Raw genomic sequence first — 20,476 nt, 5'->3', positions numbered from 1 at the left:
CTCAGTTTTGTCCTAGTGGGAGGGGTGTGTGCGCGTCTATTTTCATCCAGCAGTATCACACTATTTTACAGCAACCTCAGCTGGCATGAATAAATGAGTAAAGTAAACGGACAGTTCACAAATGAGTATAACATGAGCATAAATCTAGGTTTTCAGTGTACGGGGCTGAATAACGTACGTCGTAGGCAGGGTGGCAGCTGTCTCATTCTTGGCATTTTCCCTGCCTGGCATTCCAGCTGTCTGATGTCATTGCCTCTAAATCTGCTGTGTATCACGCCGCTGTTGAAGAACTACTCAAACCTTTATAAAGAAATGCAGCCGTTGAAACTCATACAGGACCTCAAGAAAATATTATATTTCATGTAAATGTTCATAGTTTTGTTTGTCTATGTAAATCAAAATAATACGAAAACGGTTGCGTAAAAAAAGAGTAGAATATAGATCCGCGGATGTAGAGATTCAAACACACTTGTTGCTCTTTCCGCAGGAAGTGAAGCACGTCGTTAGCTGAGTTGGTTTTCTGGATGCAGCTTCTAAACTAAACCTTTTCGATATTTGACATAACTATCACCTATAATGACTGGCGGCAGCTTTGGATATGCACAATTTACAAATGGACTAATTTGCTTTTGGCGGACATCAATAAGGTAAAGATGCTAATGTCAACTATCTGGCTATTTGCAGGGATTTTGTTATGGTGATGGAGATCCCATTTTGACGCTGACGACGTTAGCTATGCTAACCTGCAAGTTAATTAGCTAAAGTTAGTGTACTGCAGGCTTTCCCAAACGTTTGCCCTAGCACTACACAGCTGATTGAAATAATCAACGTTTGATGAGTTGGTTATTTGAATCAGCTGTGTGGTGCTAGGACAAAACACAAAAAGTGCAGTCGGGGGAGGGTGGCAGGACCGAGCTTGGGAAACCATGAAGTAATTTACTGGATAGTACAGTACGTTTAAAAACTGTCTTTGGTTCTATGTTTAGGCTTTTTGGGGAGCATATCTGTTTTATAACCGTATAGTTAGCTTTGTTTAAAATAGTGTTTGTTTATTTTTTATGTAACCCGAAGTAATTTGTTGCTTCAACTTGATGGCGTTAATGAGCTAACGTTAGCTAACTAAATTAACACGGTTAATTTAACTTTGCTAGTTGGACTAGTTAACTAGTTAACTAACGTAAAAACAAAAATGCTCATATCTGATGAAGACTGTCCGTCTCTACAATATATAATGTATTGAACATTGTCATCTAGTATATTGGCTATTAGCTAGTAAAAGTCGTTGTCTTTTGTAACAAACAACTTTAGTTTACTAGTTAAATCTGGACTGGAGCGCACTGCACTGTCTATCAACATCCAATTTTGATCTCTGTTATTCCAGTGTAATGGAAGTGTCCTACAGATAACTTTGGGATGGAGAACCATTAGCAAGCTACTGGTACAGAGTTATTTGCAGCTCATTCAATAATCACTCGACTGTCTGATTTGCACCAAGAAATTAGATGCTCCCTGTCTAGCTAAGTGGATTACCAATAAAATGGGTTGTTTCATAAAGGGCATCTGTTTTATGTTCTGAGATTGGTTACCTCTGCCAGTGGTCACTGGTGGTCAGGGATTGCAGGCTTTTGTTCCAGCCACGCACACTACATAACTGAATCAACTTATCAATGTTGAACATTAAAATCAGGTGTGTTAGTGCTGGGTTGGAACAAAAGCCTGCACCCACTGTTGCTCTCCAGAACCAAAGTTGGTGATTCCGAATAACATGTCATATAGTATAATACTGCTTGCTATGTTGTTTGTCATGAAAATGTTATCTGGAATGATCAAATAATTTATATAATCTCATAACAATTTGTCTCTCTGTTTTCACAGGGATATATGTATCCAACTCATGGATGGCCTCTTATCCACTACATTTTTGATGGGCAAAGTTTAGAGACAACGGGACATATATTTCTGGATCAAGGAAGTACTCCTTGCCAAAGGACTTTGAAACATGCCCTTGCCATTCGGCTTAAAACTCAAAAGAACTCGAAGGTATACTGTCTCAAGCAAGAGCTGTCTGGTCACCCGCATTCAGCTGCTCAATGGTGAATTTGTTGAGTTTACTCTTTCTGTGGAGAGCACCGGCCAGGAATGTTTGGAGGCAGTTGCACAGAGACTTGAGTTACGAGAGGTATGTATGCTCAAGATGACTGAAACACTGATGGTTGTCGTTTTGTTCGTGATTACTCTTCTCAACTGGGTGGCTGTTTAGGCTAAAGTTATCATGGCCTATGATCTGTTCTCCAACAGCCTACCTGATCGTCCTGTCATTATAAAACAATCAGAAACCTAGAACCTATCCTATTGTCTTGAGGGTATGGAAAGAATAATTTGATTCAGCCAAAGGCATTCCACATCGACCTAGTCATTCTTCAATCACGTAGGCCATGCATGCACCGCTCAAGTGGACCCACCTCTGCTGTGGACACAGTGGACACACCTGTGCTGTGATTCAGTATGCATCTGAATCAGACTCGGTAGCTAGGTTTCACTTTAATTGGCAACAGAGTTTCATGTGAATGTTCTCGAATCCGCATAAAGAAAATATTGTGTGCTTGCATATGTCTGTACTTTGTGTAGCCATTAATGATGATGCTAATGATACTCATCTTCTGGTAAGATGGAAAGGCATTCCAAAAAAACTCAATTAAATGTTAGCTATAAAGTAGCCTAAGCATACCTGGCAGAATTTATATCATGATTATTTACATAAATCCAGTGGCCATTTGTTTATGGCTGATCCCATTTAGTCGACTGGTAAATTGTTTGGTCGATAGACTCAGTGGACTAATCCATTGTGGAGGCCGCGGGGATGGCACACCACTATCACCAGTACATTTACCGTTATTTCTCATAATTTCTAATCTACAATGTTTGTTTGGTTATGGTCATTTCTGTTAATGTATTCAATTTATTATTATTATTTTGACAGTCTTTTACTGTTCTCATTGTCAGTGGACACGTTGTTTGCAGAGCTCAAAAACCTATGCTATACTTGTTAAAAACAAGGTTTTGGTTTATGTCATTCCATTTACGAGTTTTGCCAATTTATTAATTGTCTTTTGTTTGGAGTTCTCCTGTCAATGTTGAGTAAGGATGCGCACCTGATTACGCATAGAAGTAGGCATAGGCTACTTGGACTGTGTGCAAATGTAGGGCTATAAATGTGCCCATTTGGGATCTGATAGTATTTCTGATTGTCTTAACCCACCACAACTAATGAGCTGTGGAGCATCTCAAAGTAATTTTTAATTAATCTCAAACAGCAAATAAACTGTCTGTTTTTACATCCATTGACAATAGTTCCTCAGTGTAGACTATTTGAAAAATCTTTACAGCTCAATAACCACTCTGCAAAATAAAACAACAATGCTCTGATCCAGTGGAAACTTCATAAAATAGGCCTACCTGATTACTTCTTATCCCTTGCTCAAATAGCCTACAGCTGTGTCTGACCCGGAAACTCTGAGGGCCCAGAATATTTATACAGTGTTGCTAGTTTTCTAGCACCAGACCAAGTTGATAGTTGATACAATGTTTCAAGTTCCTTGCAGACAGGCCATGCTTAGCCAATGTGATTCATAGGATATTTTCTACCTGCAGTCTGCAGTGTTTTTATTTGTTGGCTTTATATATGATATTTTTACATAGTTGGCAATAGAAGTTACTTTTAGATTTGAATCATTTTCATTTAGTTCAAATTTTCATTAACAACACGACAATGGTTTTGAGATGCGAAGACGTTATTAAAAATGAAACTGTTTGAGAATGTGCATATGAAAACCAGAACTGGCACGCAGATTGGTAGAAACGGTAAGATAAATTGGCACTCGACATGAAACAGGTTTGTGTAGCCTACCTGCAACTTCAGGAGCGTAAAGGCAGAATCTGCAAAGGCCAGTAGGAGCGGGAGGAGGATGGTCGGGTACAGGTTTTTGTTCTTCTGGTTGTCTTGATCTCTGGCTCCCTCCTTGAGTCATTTGTCTTAATTATTTCATCAAACAGTGCCCTTAAAGCATCGCTCAGTGCATATAATTGATTTTATTAATGTCTATAAATGGAAAATACACAACAACAAAAAACGTAGACCAGTCGATTGATTGGAAGAATAGACGACTTTGCAATCACATGAGCGCTACAGAAACTTCTCTCGGCAACTACAACCAAAAAGTCTAAATTTCTTTATATTTTTCCCAGACCTCAAAAGTAGTCTCGTTGTTTAAGCATTGTTGTGGACTTTGAACATCCAATTTTGTTTTTCTATTCTAAAAGTGTGATTTCTTTTTTAGAGCTTAAACCTGAGAAGAAAAAACAGAAACCTGGAAAACAAAACAGAACTGAATTTAGGGAAAAACTAAATGGATCAGGCCTAAAAATTAGATTTTATAGGGCCTTATATAGGAAAGGACACTGAAATAAATCTATGGTCACATGGTTGAAGGATCTGTTACCATGCAATATATAAAAGGAAGATAGAAATGCTTTCAAAATCTGTAGGCTAGTAGCCTATGTTTTGGTCGGACTATTTTGCCATCAGAGAATCTCTAGAATATTCTCTTTGTTGGAATGTCTTGATTCTCTCACAGACGTTGATGATCTTTACCATGAACTTTGTGAATTGTTAGCAATGGGGGAGGGTTTAAATTGCCTAGTGGTGAATTCTGATATAAATTCCAACACTTCAAAGAGACAATTCAGACGTTGTAAATGGGTTAGCAATGGTATAATTGTAGTCAGAGCAATCACACTGTGACTCCCTTCACCATAAACGATACAGGTCAACTCCAGAACCACTGTTCATTGTGTGATACACACTGCTCCACCCCAGCAGACAGTCACAAGACTGGACAGGGAGTGGCAGCAGCACAGCAGCCTTTAACTTTATTTTGGGCTTGTGGGTCAAGATTAATGTTTCAAATGAATACAAGCTTTGTGTAGTAGTATCGCCATGGTAATGAAGGAAGCACAAACATATGAACTATTCTATAATTTAGCATAGGAAATTTAACCTAAGCTATTGTCATTGTAAACCAAAATACCATATTACTGTTATTTCATTAACAAGTAACGATTTCACAATCGCCTCATCTTTCAATAGTCTGCTTCCAGTTTCCCCGATTTAAAGCCCCATATTTCCTTTCCTCCCCCCACCAGATAACGTACTTCAGCCTATGGTACTTCAACAAGCAGAACCAGCAGCGATGGATCGATCTGGAGAAGCCCCTGAAGAAGCAGCTGGACAAGTACGGCCTGGAGCCCACCGTCTACTTCGGAGTGGTCTTCTACGTGCCCTCCGTAGGCCAGCTGCAGCAGGAGATCACTAGGTCAGATATCCGCTTAACACAGAGGGACACTAGACACTCATTCAGGTTGCTTCTCATGCCAAAATGTTGTCTCCATGTATTTCTTGGGTAACTCTGAGCCACACAGTTCCCACCATATTGATTTCATCTATCCATTCCTATTGGATCAGTCAAAAGTAGTGGAATGTAATGCATGTGTGTCCTAGATGCCAGAGGATTTGCCATACTCTGTATGCCATAACACTTACTGAGCATTGAGCAACTCAGTCCAGTAAGCACTTTTTTTCCCCTGTGTTGGCACCCACTACAGTATGACATCACATCTCACTGACCGATTTGAATGGAGGTGTCAAACCAAGTCATGTTTTTCTTCTGTCCACACCTTGAGATTAACCAACTTCCTCTACCTCCCTACAGATATCAGTATTATCTCCAGTTGAAGAAGGATGTTCTCGAAGGCCGAATCCCTTGCTCCATAGAACAGGCCATCCGCCTGGCTGGCTTGGCAGTGCAAGGTAATGTGAATACTGAACACTGGCTCTGAATGTGACAATGGGAAATTAAACTCAGTACACACTTATCTACTGATGGGGTGACTGAGGATTGCCACCTGTTCAAACTGTGGTGACAGGTCAGGTCCTGCCGTAGGTGGCCACAGCAAGTGTTTTGCACCACACTCACACACTGCTGTCATGTCCTGTTGTAAATTCCACAGCTCATGCTTTGTTGAACCTAAAGCTGGTGACGGTACACCAATGCAACAGGAGTGAAGTTGTTAGAGTAAGGTTTTGAGGATCATTACTGAATCTCAGCTCGGGACTCGTCAGAACTCTCATATGATTTCAAAGCATACCTAGGGAAAATGTGAATTTTAAACTTGAATATTTTCAGTTGCTATTCAAGAGAACATCATTGTCTCATTGTACAACGTAAGGCCATTTTCTACTATCCTAAGGAACCTTGTTTGTATAAAAGCTGAGTCGAGTACTTTATTTGGGGTTAATTGAGCTTTTCACAAGTCTGTTAATGTAGGACACTTAACAAGCACCATCAAGCCCAAACCAACCTGTAAACTTCCTTTGCATGAGTTTCCAGCTTGACATTTCTGGACTCCCACTTTTGCCCAGCCAGAAGAATCTCAAACATTACTGGCAAAGTTATATCAGGCAGTGCAAGTTACTGGCCTAGGTGTTAACATTGCACAGCAACTGAGATCACTTACTGGTGCAACCCAGGTCCAAACTATTGCTGCCCAAACTGCATAGCAAGCTAGATCAAAATAGCATCCCAGTAATACTAAAAGCTTTAAGAAACCTCAAGTGTTTGTTGACTTAAAAAAAAAAAGCCCTGCTAAATTTGTTTTTGGTTTTTGCTTGGAAGATGTTGGACATGGTCTATTTTTACCTAGCTGCTGAGGTTAGGGCTTGTAGGGGCCTGGCCGGTAGAGCCGTAGCTAGCATGGCTAATGCCTGGGATACTGAACATAGCTGTGAACATAGCTGGCGCGCAGACAGAGATTGCTGTTAACGTTGGACCACTACAGTTTCAGGCATTAAAGCAATCCTGTGTCATAACACACGGGTCCCCTGCTTTTCTAAAATAAGCGTCATACCATTCTGAAAATCCATGGACGCTTTGTCTGCCTCGCACTAACTGCAGAAATAGACACATTTGACTTTTACCTATTTAAATAAATGTTTGTCAGGTTTTCACTTGTATTCACTGCTAGGAAAAATATTACTGTAATGTTATGTATTCACCCAGTGTACTAAAATTAAGATTGTATTTTATTATTTTCTGTTTCAGCTGACTTCGGAGACTTCAATCGTTACGATTCACAGGAGTTTCTTCAGAAGTTTGTGCTCTTTCCTATCGTAAGCAGTTTCTTTCTTTTCTCTATGGCTTTGCGTCTCAAAGTTCTTGTTTTACGATCTATAGTCATCTGTTCATGAATGTGCACAATGTAATCTAGGTTTCCCCATCTATTCATAGGGCTGGATCCAGGATGAGAGAGTACTGGAAGAGGCCACTCAGAAAGTGGCTGTGCTTTACCAGAACTACAGGTGAGAAATCTTCAGATGTTACCACATCAGATTTTCCATCTGTGGAAAAGAAGACATGCCTTATATTCTCCACAGGAACCCCCTTCACATCTCCTAAGGCTGACATTCGCAGTGCCTTTTAATTGAGTCCAGGTTCGATCCATGCAGTGGGCCAGTCCATGGTGCTTCTTTCTCATCTGGCCTCAGCAGGCCGAAAATAAACCCATCTGACCAGGGGTCCTCAGCTCTAATTTACAGTCAGGCAGATGGATGAAAAGCCCCAAGCCGGCCTGGCACCAAGCCACATCCAAGGCCAGCTGGTTTTCATTCCGTCCATCCCAACCTGCAGTTTTCCAGCCTTCTGCTCACCCCCCCCCCCATATGAACTGGATAGATGGATGGAAAAAGCTGTTTTGGGCCCCAGCTACAGGGGAGGGAGGTGTCAGGTTAGGGGGGGGTGGGTTTTGTAGTTGAGGTGAGGAGTTGATGCTTGCCTCAATGTTGTTGTGTATGAAATGGTTTCACTGCTTTGTGTGTGCCAAACGAAGTGCAGTAACACAGATGAACAGAAGATGGAGGTGATGGGGGATAGCACATAGCAGCAGCTGATCTTGCTGGTGGTTGAACTAGACTGACACTTTCAGTTTGAGATAAGGGTTGTCAGGGCTCCAGACTGTGACCCATTTCGTTGCGTTTTGCTACCCTTTGACTTGGCTGTGCGAGTAAATGTTTTAATTGGTTGCATGGGTACGAGCTGCACATTCTACATTTGTATTTATTATGCGTCCCCAGTATTTCCTGCCAAGGCAGCAGCTTCTCTTCCTGGGGTCTAGCAAAACTAAAGCAATTTTAAAAACAATAGTTAGTAGTTTTCACAACACATTGTGTGACCTCAGGCACAAAATCTATGTGTACATGTGTGTATTGCGCGTATGTTATCGTGTGTGTGTATGCATGTCTGTGTGGGTGTCTCTTCACATGCCCAACTGTTCCATAAGGTGTCTTTTTATCTGTTTTTGCATGGGTGTCAGAGCTGTGTGCTAGTAGTGAAGTCAATCTCTCCTTTACTTTGAGCCAGGAGAGATTGACATGCATATTATTGTTAGCTTTATTATGGACAGACCTCTCCCGAACTTAGCTAATGTTGCATCAATATGTTTTGACCATGACAGTTTACAATCCAGGGTTACTCCAAGCAGTTTAGTCTCCTCAACTTGTTCAATTTCCACATTATTCATTACAAGAGTTAGCTGAGGTTTAGTGAAAAATTTATCACATGCAATGCTTTTTTCCCCCCCCAGGAGGCTGTCTGAGTTGACTGATCCATTGTGGAGGCCGTGGGGATGGCACAGTCCATCAGTCTAAGACATGTGCAACTGAAATTGTATATGGTTATATTATTTAAGGACAATAGTGCAAAACGAATAAAAATATTATTTTATCACCAATGCGTTTTCTCCTGCGGATAGTGGTAATTTTCCGCGGTTTTGAAACGCATTAGTGCATTGAATTAGCGCCTTTTCGTAGACCATGTTGCTATGTGCATAATAGCAAAGTTAACCAGCATATTGGTGTTGAACAATGCGGCGGAGGCAGCAACGGCGTTAGAAGGCAAGAAAACAGCCCTAAACTTTTTTTTGACACCGGTTTGTCTAAACAAGTGAGGCGAGAGGAAACCCCAATTTAATTAGGTCTATAATCAATAGCCTAACTGTTCAATTTGCCTGGCTTTATAAAATATCCATATACACTACCGTTCAAAAGTTTGGGGTCACTTAGAAATGTCCTTGTTTTTGAAAGGAAAGCAACATTTTTGTTTATTTTGAAATGACATCAAAATGATCCGAAATACAGTTTAGACATAGTTAATGTTGTAAATGACTATTGTAGCTGGAAATGGCTGATTTTATTATTTTTATTTTTCATTTATTTTTATGGAATATCTACAAAGGCCTACTGAGGAGTGGCAGGCCCCGGTGCACAACTAGAGGACATTAGTGTCTAGTTTGAGAAACAGACGCCTCACAGGTCCTCAACTGGCAGCTTCATTAAATAGGACCCGCAAAACACCAGTCTCAAGGTCAAGTCTCAACGTCAACAGTGAAGAGTTCCTCTGTCCAGTGTCTGTTCTTTTGCCCATCTTAATATTTTATTTTTATTGGCCAGACTGAGATATGGCTTTTTCTTCAACTCTGCCTAGAAGGGAAATTCATGATTTGAAATACAATCAAGCATTTTAGTTCTAAAATAACAAAGCGACCACTGAATAATTACCGTAAACAATAAATAGGCCTAAATTATTCCATTTCGGGAATTGCATTCAGTAATGAATGCGACTGTTTAGTCTTTGCTGTAATAAAGGCTTTACAAAAAAAGTGTTACAACGGACTCTTTGGTACGCTTGTAATGTATTTAGTGTTTACATTGTTCCCAACGGTCAGAAAAAGGATATTGTAATCTAACAGCACCTGTTTGGCGCACAATATGCACACAGAACTTGCGCCTTACCTCTTCTTTTTTTTTCTTGAATGCCAATATTTTCCACAACTTGAGAAATTTATTCCACACATCTGACTTCCCCTTTACTTCTGGATTAACCAGTAAACTTTCCCGGTTTCGTGTTTGTCACATCCTCTGGATCAATTGTGCTGTCACGTGTTACATATCAGAGTTTATTTATTGATGTGATTATGATATGCAATAGGTCAGGCCGTATTGGTCACGTGCATGCAATGCGTACATGTGTCACATAAATAGAGCAAGGGTTGAGGAAATGGGAATGTTTTTCCTAAACAACTTTTCAGTCAGAAATTGCTGTAATTTATGTTGCCACTTCAGCAACTAAGTCAGCCACCAACCGATTGGTCGAAAGAACAGACGACTCTTGGTCAAACAATATTGTTTTTTGTCCGGGACGGCCCTAATCCTTGTGGTTCCTGTAATGGAAGTCTCTGCCCTGTGCCTGTTCCGATGGAGCTTGCTTTGATGCTGTGTAGAGCGAGCGACTCACTCCCTCTCCGCCGGTCTCAGATTGTAGGCAATATCATTTAACTCAATTGCGGGGAAAATACAGCCTTGGAAGCAACTACTGTCATCACTGTTGAAGAGTTTCTCAGCTTTCTGTAGGCATGTTTTCTTCTTCTGCTAATGGAGCTCTATAGAAACTATTTTACAACCAAGATATTTGATATGGCTTTGAGATATGGCGCACAAGAAATGTGCATTGTCCACTGCAAGTGCATGGGACTCCATTGAGTAGTAGGCTACCACAGCAATGTTTTTATTTTATTTTTTACTTTTAGATTAATACGTGGCTACCGTCAGTGGGTATTATGTTTAGAGTTAGCGATCTAGCTAATGTGTTTGGAGTTTCCACTTATTCAGGTAGTGAATAAGCCCCAAAAAAGTGATATTAGACAAATGTAGACAAATGTATCTTTATTGAACAAAAGACATGGTTCAGCAATGGGCTCACTGTGTCACCATCAGGAATAATTGGGCACATTTCCCTAAGATGAGCTACTTCTGTACTGTTTACCACACTTGCCAAATCAGAACTCAAAATCAAACTGATCATGCAGTGTAATATCCGTTTGTATTTTGGACCATTTTTGAAGGATGTTTACAACTTTCAAATGTATTCTTCTGCAGCACCACTAGTCCGATCGATTTTTCAAGACTTTTGCTATTAGCCAATGAGCGTGCATGAATTTTAGATTTTTACTGTCCAACAGCACCACCATGGAGCCAAACTGAACCGTACTTAACAGGTTAACCAGGCTCATATCCCTGAGCATGTGTGCCAAATTTCATCACTCTGAGTCAATCCGATCAAGCGATTATAAACGTGTCCATTATAGCGCTACTGTGTGGTTGAGCTGAATGTGCTTAGATATGTTGAGTCTTGACAGTGTTTGTGACGAGTACCAAATTTTGTTACAATGCTAATATCTGTGTCGGAATTAAATGCGTTTGTGCCAGACCACACCCACGTGATTGTTTATTGGTCAGTAGCCAATGCTTGAGATGCTATCCTGGAAAAAAGTAATTTGTGAGAGCTTGCTCCATCGATGCCATGTTTTGTACAGATCAGTCATTTGGTGCCAGAGAAGTAGTGTTTTTAAGTAACTGTTTTTCACAATTCTAAATGGTAGAAAATCCATCATGGTGTACCTTATGGGTCCTTGAGGCACACTTGTTCCTTGTGAGGAGAGGGACCGATCTACTGAATTTCAGGACTCTAGCTCAAACAGGGTGAGGGGTGTGAAATGTAAGTTTGCATATTCAATCACTTGTTAGTGCCACCATATTGCATGATAGGGTGTGGCCCTCGCTCCTTTACCATCATGCAAAGTTGTAACCTGACCTCGGCCTTACCATCTCACAGGAATATGCATTTTTATCATCAATCGGCAGAAGAAGGAAAATAATAATCGACTGCAATAAATACAATAGGGTTTCACCAGCTACGATGCTGAAACCCTCAAAATGATGGGGCCCTATTTTAACAGTAATATAACGATAACCTAATTATCAGCCCAAAATTCGCTGGAATCATGCATTATTCCTGCATAGACATGTTAGATGAAAACTGTATTCTAGAAATACAATCTCAAACAGTAGTCTAGTACACCTTTTTAATAAAGCACTTTGAATTACTTTATAATATGATTCCTTATTTTTTCTATTGTGTCATGGAGCGATATCATGGGTTGGTGCCACCAGCTGAAAGAGTTAGTGGCACCAGTGCCAACAGGGGAAAATGTTAGTCTGGAGCACTGGGTGTGATGTCATGAATCCTGTTTCAGAATGTGACCTAAGTATGTGTGGGTTTGTCTGTGTACTCTGTCTGTGCTGGTTAATGGATGTTGGTGTCTCCATTTGAGTCTGTCTGCTTTGGACATGTGTATTGTTTAACTTCCATGTGTGTTGCCGTGTGTGTTTCTCTCAGGGGGTTGCCTGCCCCAGAGGCTGAGATGTTGTACATGCAGGAGGTGGAGAAGATGGAGGGCTATGGCCAGGAGAGTACCCCAGCCAAGGTAACACAGCTACACCAACCTACAGAACCTGCTCCACCAAAGCCTTACTGCACTACTACATTGCTATCCAGTCCTATTGACTTTCGGTCAATACCTCTATTTTCAACATTATATATGTGTGAAGACATGAATCAAGGGACAGATGGTTTTTCAGTTCAAAATGCAGTAGATGCAGGTGCTGATCTTCTGGAATATATTCATAGAAGGATAAATATAGCCCCCCCCCCCAGCACACAGGACAAAAAAGCTCAGTGAGGTCCACATTTTTCATTAGTTATAGTTCTTCCATTTAATCCTCTTGTCTCTTCCCATCCCCACAGGACAGCCAAGGCACTGATATCCTCCTTGGGGCCTGTCTGGATGGCATTTTTGTCAAGCACAAAAACGGCAGGCCACCCCTTGTATTCAAGTAAGACAGGAAAGAATTTAGTTTCTTTTTATATACAATTTTTACAGTAATCCCCGAGGCCTGCAATATGTTCTGCTTCTAAATATGAGCTGTCGGAATAAAAGCCTGTCTGCTATTTGTGTACATGAAGCAGTAATTGTATTAGATCCAATGACTCAGCATATTGAGTCTGGTTCAGTCCACAGCTAGCTACTATTCTTAGATGGCATGGTTGTCTCTGGCTATTTTGGATCAGATGGGATGTTCTATAGTTGGGGTCAGGGTTTTTTTCTGACCATGTGACCTGGCAAGGGGAAACTCAAGGCCTCAGATCAGGTTACATGACTTCAATTTACTAAAAACCTTCAATTTTACCCAGAGGAAGTTTCATTTTGTGTAGAATATCCCAGTCTAAATGCTACTGAGAGTGTTTAATGTAAACACTTCTCTAACTATTGACTCAGATATGGTTTCTGTTAGCGTCACTCCCCTCCCACAGCAGGCTGCAGAAATTGAGGTTTTGTGACCACTGCCTCATGCTCTCCCCCCCCTTCCTGTGTTTTAATGAACTGTGTAGGTGGAATGAAATTAACAACATGACTCACAATAAGTCCTTCTTTGCCCTGGAGCTGACCAACAAAGAGGAGAGCGTGCAGTTCCAGACCGTGAGTCTCAAACCACCACCACCACACACCGCAATTATCCTCTTCCCATTATACACGTTGTCCCCACCCATGCACTGGAGTTCTATGCTCTCACAGTGCATGCTGTGTGAATGTGTATTGCCCTTTCTAGATAAACATGTGATCTTGTGTGCTTGTATGGCGGTAACTATGCCACGTGCGTATAAGGTCAACACCCGCTGGCTAAAGCCCCATTCAGTTGTATTTGGGTCGGTGAATGAGTAGAACACCACCACTAGTCCAGTATACTGAATGTCTAACGCTGTGAATGTTTTCTTTCCCCTCTACAGGAAGACCTGGAAACCTCCAAATATGTGTGCCGGATGTGTCTGGCCAGGCACAAGTTTTATAAGATCAACAAGAGCAGCCTGTAAGTGTCACTCTTAACAATTCTAGCCCAGTTCCTGTGTGTGTGTTCTCTCATTCCTGTCCCCTCTCCTCCTCTCTCCAGAGAGGAGTCTGACCCCCCTTCGCCTTCTGAGGGCTCCCAGAAGTCCATTCTCACTCTTTCCTTTCCTCGCTTTCCTTTTCTGCCTTCTAACAAGGGGTGAGCAACGCTGTCCGCAGCCACCGCCCACAGTGCAGGTCTCTTCAGAGAGCCTCCCCTAAAAACCAACCAGAGGCCTACAAAACACCCTAGCTACATTCAAATGACACCAATCCTCTCATCACCACCTTTTTAGGTTTTCAATGTTTGGGCGAAGAAAGACGTATACAAATAAAACAAATCTTAAGAAAAGGAGTTCTCTCCTGGATATTGCTTGTATCTTTCACTGCGATAAAGGGAGATTTAATTTTACAGAGATGATCTGAGCTATTCAGCCTCCTTAAAACTACTTCCCTGAGTCCCTTTCAACTTGAAAGAAAGCCTTTTTGTTTTTACTACCTGTGTTTCGTTTTTATGTTCCTGTTCTCAGCCAAACCCAGCCTACTGCTGTGAACCCGGTGAGACGCCGATCCTCCACCAGGATGTCTCTGGTACGCTGCCAGTGAACTGCACACACACACAAAAACACAATTTTTCTCTCAAACACACACACTTTCCCTCTGAGCTATGGCCGGTGGAGCGCAGCACATGACAAACGTCAGACTCTGGCCAGTGCTTCAGCACACTTAGATTTGTGTGTAATTCCATGCTGTTGGGCTGCATGAAGATCAAGTGTGCAGTAACTAAATCGTGTTGTTGGTTGATCTCCCTCTCTCTCTCTCTGTGCAGCCAAAGCCCCCGCCCTACATGTTGCCCCCGCCACAGATGCACTACAATGGTCACTTCACTGAGCCTTACACATCCTCACAAGGTACCTATAGAGTTAGGCCTGACCTTACCAAGATCACTGGTGTTTTGTCTCTAATTTCAACCTGCACCATGCATCTATCTGAGCCCTAATGAACAAACAGAAGAAGGTGAATGTCCGCTCGCTGCCTAGTCATGCAACAATGCTTAGATTAAAGGGTTATTAAAATGGATATGTCCTTCCTATGCCTGTAGTTGTAAAATACCTTGTCTTTGTCCTTTCTCTCAGACAACCTGTACATGAACAGTCAGCACGGCTACTACTACCACTCCCAGACCAGCCTGGACCGCTCACCACTCGAATACGGCAACAGCGGCGGTGGGAACGGGCGGCTGCGTAACGGCAGCGTGTACAGTGCCCACAGCACCAGCTCCCTCACCAACCCCCAGCACTACATGCAGCCCTCGCCCATGTCCTCCAACCCCTCCATCACAGGAAGTGACATCACCCGGCCCGACTACGTGCCCTCGCACCGCCACAGCGCACTCATCCCCCCCTCCTACCGTGCCACCCCGGACTACGAGACGGTCATGAGGCAGAAGAACCGGGGAGGTGGAGGGGGCATGGTGCATGGCCACGAGCACCGCCAGAGCCACTCCATGAGGAACCTGAACATTGGGAACTCGTATGCCTACAGCAGGCCGGACCCCCTGGTCTACAGCCAGCCGGAGATCAGAGGAGAGCATGGTGGAGGAGGAGCGCACCACCACTACCCCTTCCATCTCAACTCCAGCTTCCACAGCCCCTCGCCATACCCCTACCCCACGGAGAGGAGGCCGGTGGTGGGGGCGGTTAGTGTGCCCGAGCTGACCAACGTCCAGCTGCAGCAGGCGCAGGAGTATCCTGCGGCCAATATCATGAGGACCCAAGTGTACCGCCCTCCACCCCCCTACCCATACGGCGCCCACCCACGGCCCGCCAACAGCACGCCGGACCTGTCTCGCCACCTGTATGTGAGCAGCAGCAACCCGGACCTGATCATTACGCGGCGCGTTCACCACTCGGTCCAGACCTTCCAGGAGGACAGTTTGCCTGTAGCCCATTCCCTGCAGGAGGTATCCGAGCCCCTGTTCCTGGCTGGACCCCCACAACACCACCCCCACCAACACAACGCACACAAACGCAACTCCATCGAGATTGCCGGCCTGGCTTACAGCCTGGAGGGTATGAGGGTCAAGGAAAGGACTGTATCTGCCTCGGCCGCAGACACCCCCCCTCTGGCCCCACATGGCCCCTCCTCAGGCTCCCAGCTCAACGTGTTCCTGGAGCGGACCAAGTCAGAGGACGGGGGGGAGGGGAAAGAGGACGTTCGCTACGGCCACAAGAAGTCCCTGTCAGACGCCACCATGCTGGTGCACAGCAGCGAGGAAGAGGAGTTTGAGGATGAGAGCGGACGCCACACCCCCCAATCCCACGATGCACTATTGTCCGGGCCTGACCCGCAGCAGCTTCTAACAAATCTGGGCCAGATTTCCCTGGAGCCCCCGCCCGCATATCCCATTGGCTCCTTCCTTGACCCTGTCCTGTCTGGCCTCCCGGCCTATCAGGTGCACCCACTGATCCAGGAGGCTGAGTCACTGTACCTGTTTGAGGGTGGGCAGACTGGCAGGATGGTGCCCTCGATGTCGGATAGTGACATCAGTGGGCAGAACAAACCGAAGACCAAGAAGGATTTCATCAAGAAGAGGCCTGTGTCAGACGTTCCTGCTGGGAAGAAACCCATTGATGGCCTGCCTCCTGCCGTGAGTCATACACCGTTTCCTCTGCCATAGTAGCCCCAGTCTCCACTGCCTTACTCGCTGCCCAAACATGCCTCTGTATTTAGCATTGTTTTTTAAAAGCACATTTGACTACTATGTCTGACTAGAGGTGTCAGTGTGTCTTTCATTGTTCAAGGAACAGCTGTTACCCAATCTTCATGGAGACTATTTTTAATTTCTGTCAGTTAAGATACATTTTTCCTCTCAGCTAAAATGTCTGACATTTGAATGATTGTCATTCACATCACAAACTGTCACACAACACAATAGTGGAATATACCGAAGGCCAGAAGTGGGCCATGTTCATTTCAACCTCCCGAGTGGCGCAGCGGTTTAAGGCTCTGCATCTCAGTGCTAGAGGCGTCACTACAGACCTTGGTTCGATTCCAGGATGTATCACAACCGGCTGTGATTGGGAGTCCCATAGGGCGGCGCACAATTGGCCCAGCGTCGTCCAGATTAGGGTTTGGCTGGGGTAGGCCGTCATTGTAAATAAGAATTTGTTCTTAACTGACTTGCCTAGTTAAATAAATGTAAAAAACAAACTCACTGGTCAGGTGAATAAACCTGTGACATCACAATCACTCCTAAACTCACTGACCCACCAATGCAGGGGTATTCTGGGTAGTTTCATGGAGGTTGGGGGACCGATTCACGATGACACCTTGTGCACCTGTAGCTGAAAGGAATGTTGCAAGGCGACCTCAGTAGCTGGTTCGGTCGCATTCCATGGGAAAACACGCCACCAAACCAGGCTGGGCCATAACTGCCCCTCCCCTAACTTCCTTAGACATTCGGTCAACTTGAGTCATACTCACTCTTTCTCTCTCCCCTCTACCTCTCTCTCTGTCCTCCGTCACAACAGGGCATGAAGAAGCGGGCTGAGCTGAAGAAGATGGGTCCTCTGAAGGTGGCGGCCCTCAACGGCCTGACCCTGTCCAGGCTGCCCATGCACGAGGGGGGCAAGGACCAACCTGAGAAGGCCTCCAACGACGAGAGGGTAGGCACTGGCAGTGGGCAATGCTCTAGACTAGTTTAAAGGTGCCCACCAGGGAGTAATGCGTCCCCTAGTTCGGCGTAATTCCTGTACTAGAGCAAAATAGTTATGTTTCCACCTCAGAACAATGACGCAGGCTACTTATACATATTTACGAATTGGGGGTGGGATAGAACGTTGTGGTGAATTCCACATTGAGTGGAGAAACATCAACAAATGGGGAACTGACAGCTGTCAGTGTAGCTAGCTAGTATGCTAACCTTATCTAGCTAGCTAAGGTTATCTGTTGTTGCCGTTTGTTTTTTGCTACACCATATTCAAAAGATTAGCCAGCTGGTTCTGGAGCTGGATTTGTCATAAGCATTTAGGGAAAACTTTGCCACAGACGGAAATCAGTATCTTTGACTTTGCCGTCTATTGTTATCTCAAGTTTTTGCATCTTCAATAAGAGCCATGTATTTTTCTACATTGTAATGGGCACGGTGCAACCTTTTGGTAGGTAGGCTGCTGGCAGGCTTCGGCTGCGGTACAGCAAAGCCAGTCAGCCCGTGCTCATGGTCCTCACAGGGGAAGTGAAATGATAGGCTACAGCAGTGGTCACCAACCGGTCCATCTCCGTCGTATGGTCCATCTCCTAGGCAATCCTAGTCGATCGCCAAACATTTCCATAAACACCCAACGATAAAGCCTTGCGTTCGTGTTTTTATTTATTTGTTTTGCGCTGTTGGCGGTAGGTGCACCCGATTCAGCTGCCAGACATGCCGGTAGGCGAAGTGTTCCCATTTCATGTGTCTGAAGGTACAACCTCTGCCTTCCCAGAGGGCCTGGAGAGCAAATCAAGTGCACTATAGGCCTACCACTGGCCAATCGGATGGCTCAGATTACAATGTCTGCAGTAACATAGGAGGTGTAAAAGAAAGTTAAGGCATAGTTGACTAGAGTGAAACTGTCAACAAATAAAGCAAAGAGCTGCTGTTTCTATGAGTGAGTTCATGTTTAAGTTCTTACTCAGCACTGTCAACACTTTATTCAACACTTTACTCAACACTTTTATAAGCCATAAAATGTGTGTTCTTCCTACTTCCATTGGCGCTACAACCAGCACTGCAGGTGTAATGAATGAGTAGGAAAGTGTATCGATAGGTTTGCGTTTATTATTAGCGGCTTGGGTCTTTTTAATACCTAGAAATATTTCACTTTCTCTGTTCATAGGAGTAGCAACATGAATTTGTGCATGAGGCAGAAATAATGCAGTGCGACTCAAGTTTCACCATCAGCGGGAAGACGGTGTCCCTTTTTGGTCAGTGTCAGTAGAGAAAAGGACGGACAGTGAGAGGCGGACCCTCAGTCTGCTACTCTCTCCCCTTCCGCTGAGACTGACCATCAGATGCAGGGACCATCAGCCCAGTAAAATAAAAATAAAAAGCACATTATTTAAATGTATGCTCACTCAGCTGTGCCTCAAGTAATACAAAAACAGAAAATGGTCCGAACAACAAGCAAAGCCGATATGCAGTGATAATGTATTGGGTCTATAGCCTACTGCACAACCCTCATTGCTACAGTATTGTTTTTAATAGGTTAATCTTGCATAGGCTTTAGAAAATCAGAGCAGTAGATCTCGGCTTGCATTTTGACACAGAAAGTGATTTTGACTCAGCAAAGGTTGGTGACAGCTGGGCTACAATGACTTTGATCATGATGCTCATTGCAAATGACATGTAACACCCTGAGCGCATCAGACACGAAATACAAATATAACAGCACAACAAAATAGGTAAACAAGTTCCTTTAATTTTCTTTTGCGGGTGCCTTTTCATTATAGGATCGATACTTGTGGTTTAGCTGCACCAATTTAAAGCAGTGAACATGTAGTGAAGCAAGACTTTAATGGGGGTAGGAGAACAGGGTTACAAAATGCAATCATATCAAGCTATTATTATACCATTTATAAAATAGTCATGAGTACAAAACATTAGGAACACCTTCATTTGCCCTCAGAACAGACTTAATTTGTTGGGGCATGGTGTCAAAAGCATTGCAGTTCTTGACACCTACTCCCATACCCTGTTCAAAGGCACTTCAATCTTTTGTCTTGCCCATTCACACGCTGAATGGCTCTCACACACAATCCATGTCTCAATTGTCTCTAGGCTTATCCTTCTTTAGCCTGTCTCCTCCCTTTCATCTACACTGATTGAAGTGCATTTAACACGTGACATCAATAAGGGATCATAGCTTTCACCTGGTCAGTCTGTCGTGGAAAGAGCCGGTGTTCCTAATGTTTTGTACTCTGTCTATATATTTAATACAGACTCGCGCAGAAATAAGTGAAAATTACTAATTATCCAATGGATTTCAAGTTTTCACCCCCTATAGCTCAGTGTAGGCTAAGACGGAAAGGTGTTTGGCTCAGAAAAGCTGTTTGGCTCAGTCGCAACTCTGAACTTTGCTGGTGTTTCTGATTTAATAAACAATGCCATGCTTGTAGGTGGGCACATTAGAAATGAAACCCAGCCCTTAAAGAAACAGACATGGCTCTACATTTGCATAGTTTACTTGGGACGTGTAAGTGGTTTCGATTACCAGGTGATCAAGCAGGCAGAGTAAATGTTGTCTAAAAGAATTGCTGTTGGGAATTTTCTAACATCTATTGTACATCCAGGTCACCTGTATTCAAAGGGGTGTTTTACATCATGCATTATATAAGCCTTTATTTAAGGAGATCTAAACAGTACCGTAGTTTAAACAGAACAAAGGCGTTGAATGATACTGGTGACGTAAATAAATAGGAGAGCAGGTCTACCAAGTAAATCTTGATGTTTATCTGTTTTAGTAGAAACTCCTGCATGTTTTAGTGTATCTTAAGTAATATGTACTGTAGGGCTTTTTAAGTCTTAATCACATTTCACCAGTGACTG

General features: G+C 43.3%; 1 protein-coding gene across 2 annotated transcripts in view; it reads left to right on the top strand.

The window, feature by feature from the left end:
* Positions 1-263: 263 nt before the first annotated feature.
* The window catches only part of LOC106601406 (tyrosine-protein phosphatase non-receptor type 21), a 29,335-nt gene continuing 9,122 nt past the window's right edge, over positions 264-20,476 (top strand). Inside the window, exons 1-15 of one of the 2 annotated variants that reach the window (XM_045717132.1) lie at positions 264-647; positions 1,876-2,179; positions 5,203-5,372; positions 5,769-5,866; positions 7,158-7,225; positions 7,344-7,414; positions 12,345-12,432; positions 12,753-12,841; positions 13,398-13,485; positions 13,794-13,873; positions 13,955-14,050; positions 14,421-14,481; positions 14,720-14,801; positions 15,027-16,540; positions 17,424-17,558. In XM_045717132.1, the coding sequence (XP_045573088.1) occupies positions 2,000-2,179; positions 5,203-5,372; positions 5,769-5,866; positions 7,158-7,225; positions 7,344-7,414; positions 12,345-12,432; positions 12,753-12,841; positions 13,398-13,485; positions 13,794-13,873; positions 13,955-14,050; positions 14,421-14,481; positions 14,720-14,801; positions 15,027-16,540; positions 17,424-17,558 (2,820 nt within the window). In that variant the 5' untranslated portion in view covers positions 264-647; positions 1,876-1,999. The remainder of the gene's footprint in view (positions 648-1,875; positions 2,180-5,202; positions 5,373-5,768; positions 5,867-7,157; positions 7,226-7,343; positions 7,415-12,344; positions 12,433-12,752; positions 12,842-13,397; positions 13,486-13,793; positions 13,874-13,954; positions 14,051-14,420; positions 14,482-14,719; positions 14,802-15,026; positions 16,541-17,423; positions 17,559-20,476) is intronic. The other variant, XM_045717133.1, reaches the window with a different exon arrangement.

This window comes from Salmo salar, chromosome ssa01 (genome assembly GCF_905237065.1).
Source record: "Salmo salar chromosome ssa01, Ssal_v3.1, whole genome shotgun sequence".
NCBI classification, from domain to species: domain Eukaryota; kingdom Metazoa; phylum Chordata; class Actinopteri; order Salmoniformes; family Salmonidae; genus Salmo; species Salmo salar.
This window is presented reverse-complemented; position numbering and strand designations above follow the sequence as displayed.